The following is a 12654-nucleotide window of genomic DNA, read 5'->3' as shown; positions in this document are numbered from 1 at the left end:
ATTCAGCTGCGACGAGTCATATGGTGAACGATGTTTCGTTGATGGTCAATGTGCGAAAGATTTCTGAAGAAAAAGTACGAAGTGCTAAGAAAGGTGCATCAATTACTTCTAACACTAGTGGAGATATCAATGGCATCTTGGCGAACGGAAACGGTGAAAGAAAGTGCTGTCTGAGGGACGTACTGTACATGGAGGATTTGTGCTGCAATTTGATTTCCATCGGAAAAATGGAGAAAGCTGGCATGGAAATACATTTCAAAAATGGAGCAGCCTACATCCTGTATAAAGACAAAGTCGTGTATGTCGCTCAACGAAGTGGTGATTGCAAACCGGTGGTGACGCCAATGGAAGTTGGATTGAAATTGGGGAAAACCGGAAATGTTGACAATGATTTGCCGTATCGTGAGTTGATTGGTTGCCTGATGTACGTTTCATTGTCTGTCCGGCCAGACTTGGCATAATCAGCAAATTTCTTCAGTCGATATCAAGGAAATTACAATCAGGAACATTTCATGTATGCGAAACGAGAAGTACATCAAGGGTACATTGAATTTGCAATTGGTCTACAAGCGTAATGAAAATGCTGAACCGTTAACCGGATATGCTGACGCTGATTGGGCGAACGATCCCTTTGACCGAAAATCAATATCTGGCTACGTTTTCCAAGTGTTTGGAAATGTTGTTTCCTGGTCTTCACGAAAGCAAACCACTGTAAGTTTATCATCAACCGAAGCAGAATATATTGCGTTGACCGAATGTGCGTGTGAGGCAATCTGGCTTCGAAAATTACTCAAAGAGATTCGAGTCGAATGTGATGAGCCCACTACACTGTATGAAGATAATCAATCGTGCATTCGAATTGCTGACACACCGAAGGATAACAAGCGAATGAAACATGTAGATACGAAATACCATTTCATTCGTCAGACATTGTTGGATGGAGACACACGAATTGAATATGTACCGTCCGAAGATCAATTGGCCGATATCATGACGAAGCCATTACCACCGAAGCAGTTTGTCAAGTTACGGGAGAGATTGGGACTATCAAATTGAGAGGTGGTGTTGGAAATCAATTTGATCTACACGAATCTAGTTGGCAATTCAATCTTGTATTAAATATTTTACTTCATTCGAATTATACGTTTCTTATATAACAGTCGCTATTTTTGCTTTACTCTGAATTTCCACTGATACTGGACTGGATAATTCTTCAGTTACTCGGCCCTAAGTGTTTTTTGCACATAAATCGAGTAAATCTCATCCGATTTTGCTAGATTTAGTTTTTTATGGAAGGCAACTGAATACCGAAAAGAACGTGTCGAAAAAAGTTTCAAATTTGGGCCCTTGGACTAAGGCCGCTACTCGGCCTTAAGTGTTTTTTGCACATAAATCGAGTAAATCTCATCCGATTTTGCTAGATTTAGTTTTTTATGGAAGGTAACTGAATACCGAAAAGAACGTGTCGAAAAAAGTTTCAAATTTGGGCCCTTGGACTAAGGCCGCTACTCGGCCCTAAGTGTTTTTTGCACATAAATCGAGTAAATCTCATCCGATTTTGCTAGATTTAGTTTTTTATGGAAGGTAACTGAATACCGAAAAGAACGTGTCGAAAAAAGTTTCAAATTTGGGCCCTTGGACTAAGGCCGCTACTCGGCCCTAAGTGTTTTTTGCACATAAATCGAGTAAATCTCATCCGATTTTGCTAGATTTAGTTTTTTATGGAAGGTAACTGAATACCGAAAAGAACGTGTCGAAAAAAGTTTCAAATTTGGGCCCTTGGACTAAGGCCGCTACTCGGCCCTAAGTGTTTTTTGCAAATAAATCGAGTAAATCTCATCCGGTTTTGCTAGATTTAGTTTTTTATGGAAGGTAACTGAATACCGAAAAGAACGTGTCGAAAAAAGTTTCAAATTTGGGCCCTTGGACTAAGGCCGCTACTCGGCCCTAAGGGTTTTTGCACATAAATCGAGTAAATCTCATCCGATTTTGCTAGATTTAGTTTTTTATGGAAGGTAACTGAATACCGAAAAGAACGTGTCGAAAAAAGTTTCAAATTTGGGCCCTTGGACTAAGGCCGCTACTCGGCCCTAAGGGTTTTTTGCACATAAATCGAGTAAATCTCATCCGATTTTGCTAGATTTAGTTTTTTATGGAAGGTAACTGAATACCGAAAAGAACGTGTCGAAAAAAGTTTCAAATTTGGGCCCTTGGACTAAGGCCGCTACTCGGCCCTAAGTGTTTTTTGCACATAAATCGAGTAAATCTCATCCGATTTTGCTAGATTTAGTTTTTTATGGAAGGTAACTGAATACCGAAAAGAACGTGTCGAAAAAAGTTTCAAATTTGGGCCCTTGGACTAAGGCCGCTACTCGGCTCTAAGTGTTTTTTGCACATAAATCGAGTAAATCTGATCCGATTTTGCTAGATTTAGTTTTTTGTGGAAGGTTGAATACCGAAAATAACGTGGCAAAAAAGTTTCAAATTTGGACTAATAGTACGAAGTACGAAGTACTGGGGGCTTATAAGATTAATATGCCGTTTGTAACACGTCGAATTGGAAGCAGACAGTAAGGGCAAAGCATTTGGTTATGTTCATAGATAACGAATCCGCAATAAAAACAAGGCATCAGAACAGTCGGAGCGTTTGCTGCGACTTAGCCCCGTACAACCCGTAATCCTATTTCGTCCGCAACCATAATACGTCCGTAGCCCTAATAAGCCCGGAACCCTAATACGTCTACAACCCTCTAATGCGTCTGTTTCCAAAATGCAAGTCCAGTTGGGCATTGTCAAATTTACTCAAACTGTTCATTTTTAAAATTGCGCATAGCGCAATTACGAAAGCCCGTACGAAGTACCTTTCAAATAAAACCAACAATTTACGACATTATTTTAGAAACCCAAAATTTTTTGCCAACTTTCCATTGGGTATTCAATTACCTCTCAAATGAAACAAAAACTAGCAAAATCGGTTGAGATTTACTCGATTTATGTGCAAAAAGCACTTAGGGCCGAGTAGCGGCCTTAGTGCAAGGGCCCAAATTTGAAACTTTTTTTGCCATCATTCTATTCGGCATTCAATTATCTCTCAAATGAAATAAAAACTAGCAAAATCGGATGAGATTTACTCGATTTATGTGCAAAAAACACTTAGGGCCGAGTAGCGGCCTTAGTGCAAGGGCCCAAATTTGAAACTTTTTTTGCCATCATTCTATTCGGCATTCAATTATCTCTCAAATGAAACAAAAACTAGCAAAATCGGATGAGATTTACTCGATTTATGTGCAAAAAACACTTAGGGCCGAGTAGCGGCCCTAGTCCAAGGGCCCTAATTTAAAAATTTTTTCGTCACGTTCTTTTCGGTATTCAATTACCTTCCATAAAAAACTAAAACTAGCAAAAGCGGATGAGATTTACTCGATTTATGTGCAAAAAACACTTAGGGCCGAGGAACGACCTTTGAGCCCTCCCAACAAGCCCACGTGGCATCTTACCCAAAAACAATGTTCAGCAACTTTGTTCTACTCGTCAATACCTTTCATTTGATATATCACAAGCAGCTATTGCGTGCGTATTTCGGTAGATATCGTCGAAAGACTGAAAAACACCTATAGGGCCCTAGCTCTGGAGGGGCCGACCCTACCATGCCCATTTTCGAACTTGACCTTACTTTTGTCGATACCAATCGGGGAAAAAAAGAATTTTGAAAAAAGGTTGTGATTTACTCTAGCTAGAGGGGTCACGGACGGACGGACGGACGGACGGACATTTTTTTTACTGCGGATTCGTCATCTATGAACATAACCAAATGCTATGCCCTTACTGTCTGCTTCCAATTCGACGTGTTACAAACGGCATATTAATCTTATAAGCCCCCAGTACTTCGTACGGGGCTAAAAATGTCCGTCCGTCCGTCCGTCCGTCGGTTCGTCCGTCCGTCCGTGACCCCTCTAGCTTGAGCAAATCTCAACGTTTTTTCAAAATTCTTTTTTTCCCCGATTGGTATCGACAAAAGTAAGGTCAAGTTCGAAAATGGGCATGGTAGGGTCGGCCCTTCCAGAGCTAGGGCCCTATAGGTGTTTCTCAGTAATTCGACAATATCTACCGAAATACGCACGCAATAGCTGCTTGTGATATATCAAATGAAAGGTATTGACGAGTAGAACAAAGTTGCTGAACATTGTTTTTGGGTAAGATGCAACGCGGGCTCGTTGGGAGGGCTCAAAAGTCGTTACTCGGCCCTAAGTGTTTTTTGCACATAAATCGAGTAAATCTCATCCGATTTTGCCAGATTTAGTTTTTTATGGAAGGTAATTGAATACCGAAAATAACGTGGCGAAAAAAGTTTCAAATTTGGGCCCTTGGACTAAGGCCGCTACTCGGCCCTAAGTGTTTTTTGCACATAAATCGAGTAAATCTCATTCGATTTTGCTAGTTTTTGTTTCATTTGAGAGATAATTGAATGCCGAATAGAATGATGGCAAAAAAGTTTCAAATTTGGGCTCTTGGACTAAGGCCGCTACTCGGCCCTAAGTGTTTTTTGCACATAAATCGAGTAAATCTCATCCGATTTTGCTAGATTTAGTTTTTTATGGAAGGTAATTGAATACCGAAAAGAACGTGTCGAAAAAACTTTCAAATTTGGCCCCTTGGACTAAGGCCGGTACTCGGCCCTAAGTATTTTTTGCACATAAATCGAATAAATCTCATCCGATTTTGCTAGCTTTTGTTTCATTTGATAGATAATTGAATGCCGAATAGAATGATGGCAAAAAAAATTCAAATTTGGGCCCTTGGACTAAGGCCGCTACTCGGCCCTAAGTGTTTTTTGCACATAAATCGAGTAAATCTCATCCGATTTTGCTAGATTTAGTTTTTTATGGAAGGTCATTGAATACCGTAAAGAACGTGGCGAAAAAAGTTTCAAATTTGGGCCCTTGGACTAAGGCCGCTACTCGGTCCTAAGTGTTTTTTGCACATAAAGCGAGTAAATCTCATCCGATTTTGCTAGTTTTTGTTTCATTTGAGAGATAATTGAATACCCAATAGAAAGTTGACAAAAAATTTTGGGTTTCTAAAACAATGTCGTAAATTGTTGGTTTTATTTGAGAGGTACTTCGTACAGGCTTTCGTAATTGCGCTATGCGCAATTTTAAAAATGAACACTTTCAGTAAATTTTACTATGCCCAACTTGACTTGCATTTTGGTAACAGACGCATTAGAGGGTTGTAGACGTATTAGGGTTGCGGGCGTATTACGGCTACGGACGTAATATGGTTACGGACGAAATAGGATTACGGGTCGTACGGGGCTAAGTCGCAGCAAACGCTCCGACTGTTCTGATGCCTTGTTTTGGTAAAATTTTGTTTCTAGAATTTCTTTGGTCAAATTTTGCGTACAAGCGCAGAATGCGTCACCTCCAGCGATATCAGTTGTTTTGGAAGTATACACAGGGACTTGCGTCACTTTTACTCTTTCGATTGTTTTTGACTGATATCAGTTCTTTTGGAAGAATTAGTAGATTGAAAAATTTTAAAAATTTTAAAAACTTAAAAAATTGTAAAAATTTTAAAAATTTTAAAAATTTGAAAATATTTGAAAAATTTAAAAAATTTGAAAAATTTAAAAAATTTGAAAAATTTAAAAAATTTGAAAAATTTGAAAAATTTAAAAAATTTTAAAAACCCGTACCAAAAGACCCGTACGAAACACCTATTCGTATCAAAAGCCTTTACTGTGAAACTCTTCATTTCTTTTACTTCATTCTCTACTGAAAACCTATATTAGATGTTAGGTAATTTTCACTTACATTACCCAGTGTTTTTCTTGTTATCATACACAAATAAATTGCCGGAGGCAATATAGACAGCCCGTACGAAGTCAAATTTCATAAATTCCTATTTAAACAGCTATATACCGCTATATTTACATATAAATAAACATTTCACAGATGGATTTTCAGTCAGTTATGGATCAGATTTTGATTGCTTTAGAAAAAGTCAAAAGTTTTATTGATGATATCATAATTGGTGGTAAAACTATTGAGGAATGTAAAAGTCGATTATTCGAAGTATTGTCCAGGTTGGAGAAATACAATGTCCGGATAAATCTTAGTAAATGTAAGTTCTTTAGAACTAAAGTCGAATACCTAGGCCATGTGTTAGAGGGTAATAATATTTATCCCAATCCGGAAAAAGTCAGAGCTATTGTTGAGGCTCCAATTCCGAAAAATGTATCTCAGCTTCAGTCATATCTTGGTCTATTAAATTATTATTGTAGGTTTGTTCCTAATTTGTCTAGTGAGATACATGAGTTATATAAATTATTGCAAAGTGATTCAAAATTTGATTGGTCAGAGAGTTGTCAGAAGAGCTTTGAAAGAAGTAAACAGCTTCTCATTAGTAATCAAGTCCTAGAGTTATATGACCCAGAGAAAGAAATGGTAGTCTCAGCTGATGCTAGTCCATATGGAGTAGGTGCTATACTGTCTCACATTGTCAATGGGGTAGAAAAACCAGTATTATTTGCATCAAGCACTCTTTCTCCAGCTGAGCAAAATTATTCACAACCACAAAGAGAGGCGTTAGCTATAATTTTTGCTTTAAGGAAATTCTACAAGTATATTTATGGGAAAAAAATTACGATAATGTCAGACGCTCAGAGTTTAAGAGATTTATTTAACCCTAGTAAGGGAATTTCACCTGTTGCTGCTGCAAGATTGCAAAGGTGGGCTATTTATCTTTCGATGTACGATTATGAAATTAAACATCGAAGTGGCAGTAAAATGGGACATGTAGATGCATTGTCACGATTGCCTTTAGATGGAACGGAGGTGGAAGTCGATAAAATAAATTTTATTAATTTTGGAGAAGACATCCCGATAGAGTCAAAAGACATTGAGGAAGGTACTCAAAAAGATTCAATTTTGTCTAAAGTTTACAATTATGTGTTATCGGGATGGCCTTTTAAAGTCAGACCGGAATTGTATCCGTATTTTTTAAAAAGAAACAGTCTGTCTACAGAGTCAAATTGTGTCTATTATTTAAACAGAGTGATAATACCTGAGAATTTTAGAAAAGTTATGTTAGAAACCTTACACGAATGTCATACAGGAATTGTTCGAATGAAAATGATGGCTAGAAAGTATGTGTGGTGGCCACTGATAGATAAAGACATAGAACGTCTTGTGAATGAGTGTCTTCCTTGTCAGAAAATGCAATCAGTTGGTAAAACAGTTACTACTTCGACTTGGAAGCCAACTGAATTTCCGTTTGAGAGAATACACATAGATTTTGCCAAGCATGCCGGTAAAGATTTATTAGTGATTAGCGATGCTTTTTCTAAGTATTGTGATGTTAAATTAATGACTAGTACACAGTTGTTTAAAGTCGAAGAAAAGTTAATTGAATTTTTTGTTGTTTTTGGTCTACCCAGTAAACTGGTGGCAGATAATGGACCTCCTTTTAATTCGCATGGGTTTAAAAAGTTTTGTCAGAGGCATGGAATTATTTATATAAATTCTTCACCATACCATCCGCCATCGAATGGTCAGGCGGAAAGATCTGTTCGTACTGTTAAACAATGTCTTTTAAAATTTTTACTAGGTCTCGGAAGTGGATTGACGATTCAGCAGAAAATACAGAAATTTTTAATGTACCATAACAACGCACCATCGACCGTAACAGGACGACCACCATTCGAAATTATATTTAGTTATAAGCCACAGACATTATTAGATTTAGTAAATGCCTGTATATAGCTCTATATGCCTGTATATAGCTCTATATGCCTGTATATAGCTGTATATGTCCATATATGGAATGTCTGAAACACCCCACACACATAACAAATTATTTCCATGTTAACAGAAACTCTCTAAGTACCATTTTTCCCAAGATATATCACTTTTAATAAAATCCAATATGGCCGCCGGCAGCCATTTTGTTAGGATACCTGAAATTTTACCGACGCTCTACATTCGTTAATACCTTTCAAACAAAAAAAAATTCATGAAATTCGGTCAAAATTTACTCGAGATATTGACAAAATACTCCACGTTCACTGTACGGCCGAGTAGCCAGATAAGAGCTCACTCCAAGAGACCTAGCTCACGCTCCGGAGAACATAATTTCAAAAAAAAAAATCCCTGATTGGTACGGTCAATACCTATCTAATAAAGCTAAAACAGACGAAATATGTTCAAATTTGGCCGACCTACAAGCAAAAACTGCTTGCCGCCCTGTGCCTGGTTCACACCAAGGTGTCTAACTCACGAGTCGGTCATCCGATTTCCATAAACTTTTTTTGTCGATCGGTATTCCTTATCACTTACAAGTGTAACGTTTAAATGTCCGGAGATATCTTCGAAAAACCGTAAAGCACTTATTGGGCCCCAGCTCGGGAGGGGTCGACCCAAAATCACTCATCTTCGAACTTAGCCTCTCTTTTGATAATACCAAACGGGAAAAAAAAGAATTTTTGAAATCGGATGTGTTTTACTCAAGTTATCGTGCAGACAGACGGACAGACGGACATTTTTTTTCGCTGATTTGGCATCTATGTACAACCACAATAGGTTTCCCCTTACTCAGGGAGTCCAATTCGACGTGTTACAAACGTATGCGTAAACCTATAAGACCCCAGTACTTCGTACGGGTCTAAAAATTGAAAAAATTTGAAAAATTTGAAAAAAAAAAAATTTTACATGGCTTAAAGTGATTTAATTTTTGGTTTATTTGAAGGGCGGGCTTTCGTAATGAGGGATCTGACCCATCCCTAACTGAAGGTGTTATCGTAAAGTCGGTCAAAAGTGATTGCTTTCGCACTAATTTATTTCACCGAAAACATACACTCATTTAAACTAAAACGTTTCCGATAAAACGTAATTTTTAAGATTACCTCCGTCATTTTATTTCTACTGGGTCATCTCTTCTGCAACTCACATCACACTAAGCGACAATATTGGTGTTTGTTTACATGATTGGCCATTGCAAATTTTTCGTCATTTTGGTGGCTTTCACGAATATTTTAAGTCAACCGCTAAGCGACGTTAACGACGATTTTCTTTGTTAAACCATATTTGACTAAGTTAAAGGTGGATGTGATTTGGGTGTGAAATTGAGTGGGAAGTGCAATTTTCATAGATTTTCTTTTTGTAAAATCTTTTAATTTTGACAATATTTTGAGAATGCCCGATAGACGAGTTTCTTATTTTTCGTGTTTCTGCTGATATGTGACAAAAAATCGCGAAAAGAATCGATCAGTCCCTCCCATATTGCGCAATGTGACTGTTCATTGATCTCGGTTTCGCCCCGGATCAAGCACAAGAAAGTGGACTTTTCAACTTGTTATCCCTTGTTGCGTAGATGACTATTCCTTTCATGTTATAAAAGATTGCCAAATCCATTTCCACACACATGCCTATAATACAACAATTATGGTGATTTGAGACGATTTAACATGTAACACATAAATTGTGATCATAATAATAGCAACATGATATAAGAATAAGATAAAATGTAGGGTGCGTGCGTATACGATGGGTTCTCATTGATATTCATGGTTTATATGTTTCGCTTGTAAGACATAAATGATATATGCGTGAATATTAAGCTTCCATATATCTCACCGAAATAATATTTCAGAAGTAGGTCGGACAAGAATTCATCATGAGAGAGGTTTTCACGTGGTATTTATTTGGTAAGCGATTCAAATTCAATAGAAGTAGAATGTTGTAAATATTTAAAGGCAATTAATGCGTCGCTGAAATTGTAGCCTACATTTGCGCCATTTTTATTTTTTTTTTGAAAAATATGGAACTTACATGCTTTTTTATGCACTAGATATGTAAATTGTCACTCGAGGCGGTAGGCCTACACAGCGTTTTGCTTAAACTTTTCGTCTCCGGGTCAGAAAATCGTCATTTTTCAAATTGTAAATGATAATAGAGGTTAATGACGATGGCGAAAATAATGATGATGATGCGCAATTTGTGCATGGCTTTGAAACCTTCTTACCTCTACTGTCCCGTGAACCAGTTACATTTGCAGAGTTACTGTTGATATCTTCAGATCGCTCATGCCTCGGTGACTTTATTGTTTCCCAAATGTCGTAATTCCTCATTTTCGGCCAGGCATTCGGTGAGGATAAAACAATATTTGTATAGCAAATGGCACAGAACACCACCGAAATAATTAATGTTTTACATCGACACATTTTAAAAATAATCAAATCACACTAATTGTGTAATCATAAAATCGTTTAACAAACAGTCCTTTCTTTTGTGTTGTCTAATTTGATGTGTGTAGTAGATAGGTAGATATCCACTGGTAAATTTTGCATACACAGAATGAATGATGTTTTATCCCTTTTTCTAATCTGTCAAAGGTAATTCAATTAAAGGGGAAAACAATATACGGGTATTATATCCGTGGTTTGCAGCGAAAATGAATTGAATTTTAATTGGTACAGACATTAGTGCACTGTTCATTTACCATTAAAACCCCCAGTTTTATATGTTGATATGTCGGATAATTTTTTAAATTAAATTTGTAATTAAAATTAATTTTCGCACGTACACTACATAATACGTTAACCACTTTGAAATTGGAATAATTTCTGTGGTAATGCGGCTTCTCGTTCGGTGTTTTCCATTATTGTTTACTCTATTACAACGTTTCGTGTAAAAAAATTTATTTATTCAAAATTTGAATTGATAAATTAGACTGTCTTCGTCTATACATCGTATTTACCACACCGTTGGATCGACGTTCTAAATTCAACTGAATTCTTTGACTGCTGCAATTACACGAAACCGATCACAAACTTGACCCACTTAAATGTTCTTTAATTTTATCATCTTTGTTGTAAAATGCTCTCTCGAAATATCGCATATCCATTCGATTCAACACAGCAATGAGAAATTCATTCTGTAGAGCGGTAGAAGTGTAAGACTTCACATCTGAATAATCATGTTCATTCACTCGACCATTGAAAAAATCCAAATTTTATTTATCTCTTCTCTGTAGAACCCCAAATAAAACTATTACAGCTTCATCAGCATCACTTTCTTTTTTCTTATGTATGTGTCAGCAGAGTTTTGGTATTTCCGAGCTAACAATGAAATTATTTTCTTCATATATACATGCAAATGAAAACCATTTTTTCGAGAGTAGGAAGAATAATGTAATGAAAGTTAAGGTCAGTTTTCTTTAGTCAATGAATCTGTGTCATTATTTATCGAAATCCATGCGTGTATCTAAAGATAGTCTATATTTTGTCGGCAAATAGTAGGTCAATATTGCGAAGAACATGTTGCATTGATTTCCGAATACATGTGTGTTTGATCAAATGATTAACATCTAGCCGTTTTGGAGCATCGATCAACGACGTACGTGTATAATATACTAGAGTATGCCGATTCGGACTGGCCATAGTGGGAGGAGCAGTCGCTTCAAAGATCACCTAATTGGCTGTCAGGTAGCCAGTTCGACCCTGTTCATGATCCACAACCAAAACTCGACTATTTTTAGCCCCGTACGAAGTACAAAGGGGCTTATAGGATTACGATGCCGTGTGTAATTGATGGAATTCGAAGCAGACGGTAAGGGCAAAGTGTTCATAGATGACGAATCTGCAATAAAAATTTTGTCTGTCCGTCTGTCCATCTGTCCGTCTGTCCGTCACGTCGATATCTTGAGTAAATCAAATCCGATTTCAATTTTTTTTTTCCTGAAAGATAGTCGAAATAGTGAGGCTAAGTTCGAAAATGGGCATATTCGGGTCGGCCCTTCGTGAGTTAGGGCCACCTAAGTGATTTAAGGTCTTTTGGTGATATGTATGGCAAAACAAACGATGGAAATGTAAATGACATAGCAAATGATAGGTATTGTCAATACCAATCCAGGAAAAAAGATCGGGTGAGTGGACCGTGAGTTAGGGCCTTAGAAGTGAAATGCTACTAGGGCCCTATGTGTATTTTACATAGAACTCGAGTAAATTTCATTCGTTTTTCGTAATTTTTGTTTGATTTGGAATGGTAATCGAATGCCAAATAGAATGTTGTTGAAAAAAAAATTAAATTTGGGTCCTTGGCCTAAGGCCGCCACTAGGGCCCTATGTGTATTTTACATATAACTCGAGTAAATTTCATCCGTCTTTCGTAATTTTTGTTTCATTTGGAAGGTAATCAAAGGCCGAATAGAATGTTGTTGAAAAAAAAAATTGGGTCCTCGGACTAAGGCCGGTACTAGGGCCCTATGTGTATTTTACATACAACTCGAGTAAATTTCATCCGTTTGTCGTAATTTTTGTTTAATTTAGAAGGTAATCGAAGGTCGAATAGAATGTAGTTGAAAAAAAAAATTGGGTCATCGGACTAAGGCCGTTACTAGGGCCCTATGTGTATTTATACTCAATAAATTAAAATTTTAGGGCGATTTGAAATTTTTGTTTCATTTGAAAGGAACGGGGCTTCGTAATTGCGCTATGCGCAATTTCTAAGATGTACACATTTCATAATAATTTTACTTTAACTACATTAACCGGCGCAACAGGCTTACGGTCAAAGTAGGGTGACAGATGCACTAAGGTCACGTACGCAATAGATATACGGGTTTGTACGGGGCTCAGTCGCAGCAAACGCTCCGACA

The 12654-nt window shown here is 37.3% G+C and overlaps 1 protein-coding gene across 1 annotated transcript in view; it reads right to left on the bottom strand.

Annotated features, from left to right (window-relative positions):
• LOC119075298 overlaps nt 1-10781 on the bottom strand; it is a 128407-nt gene extending 117626 nt beyond the window's left edge. Inside the window, exon 1 of the mRNA XM_037181709.1 lies at nt 10021-10781. Within this exon, the coding sequence (XP_037037604.1) occupies nt 10021-10219 (199 nt within the window). The 5' untranslated portion in view covers nt 10220-10781. The remainder of the gene's footprint in view (nt 1-10020) is intronic.
• Between the last annotated feature and the right edge of the window lie 1873 nt (nt 10782-12654).

This window comes from Bradysia coprophila, unplaced genomic scaffold (assembly GCF_014529535.1).
Source record: "Bradysia coprophila strain Holo2 unplaced genomic scaffold, BU_Bcop_v1 contig_197, whole genome shotgun sequence".
Classification (NCBI taxonomy): Eukaryota; Metazoa; Arthropoda; class Insecta; order Diptera; family Sciaridae; genus Bradysia; species Bradysia coprophila.
Note: the sequence above shows the minus strand (reverse complement) of the source record. Positions and strands in the feature narration are given on the sequence as shown.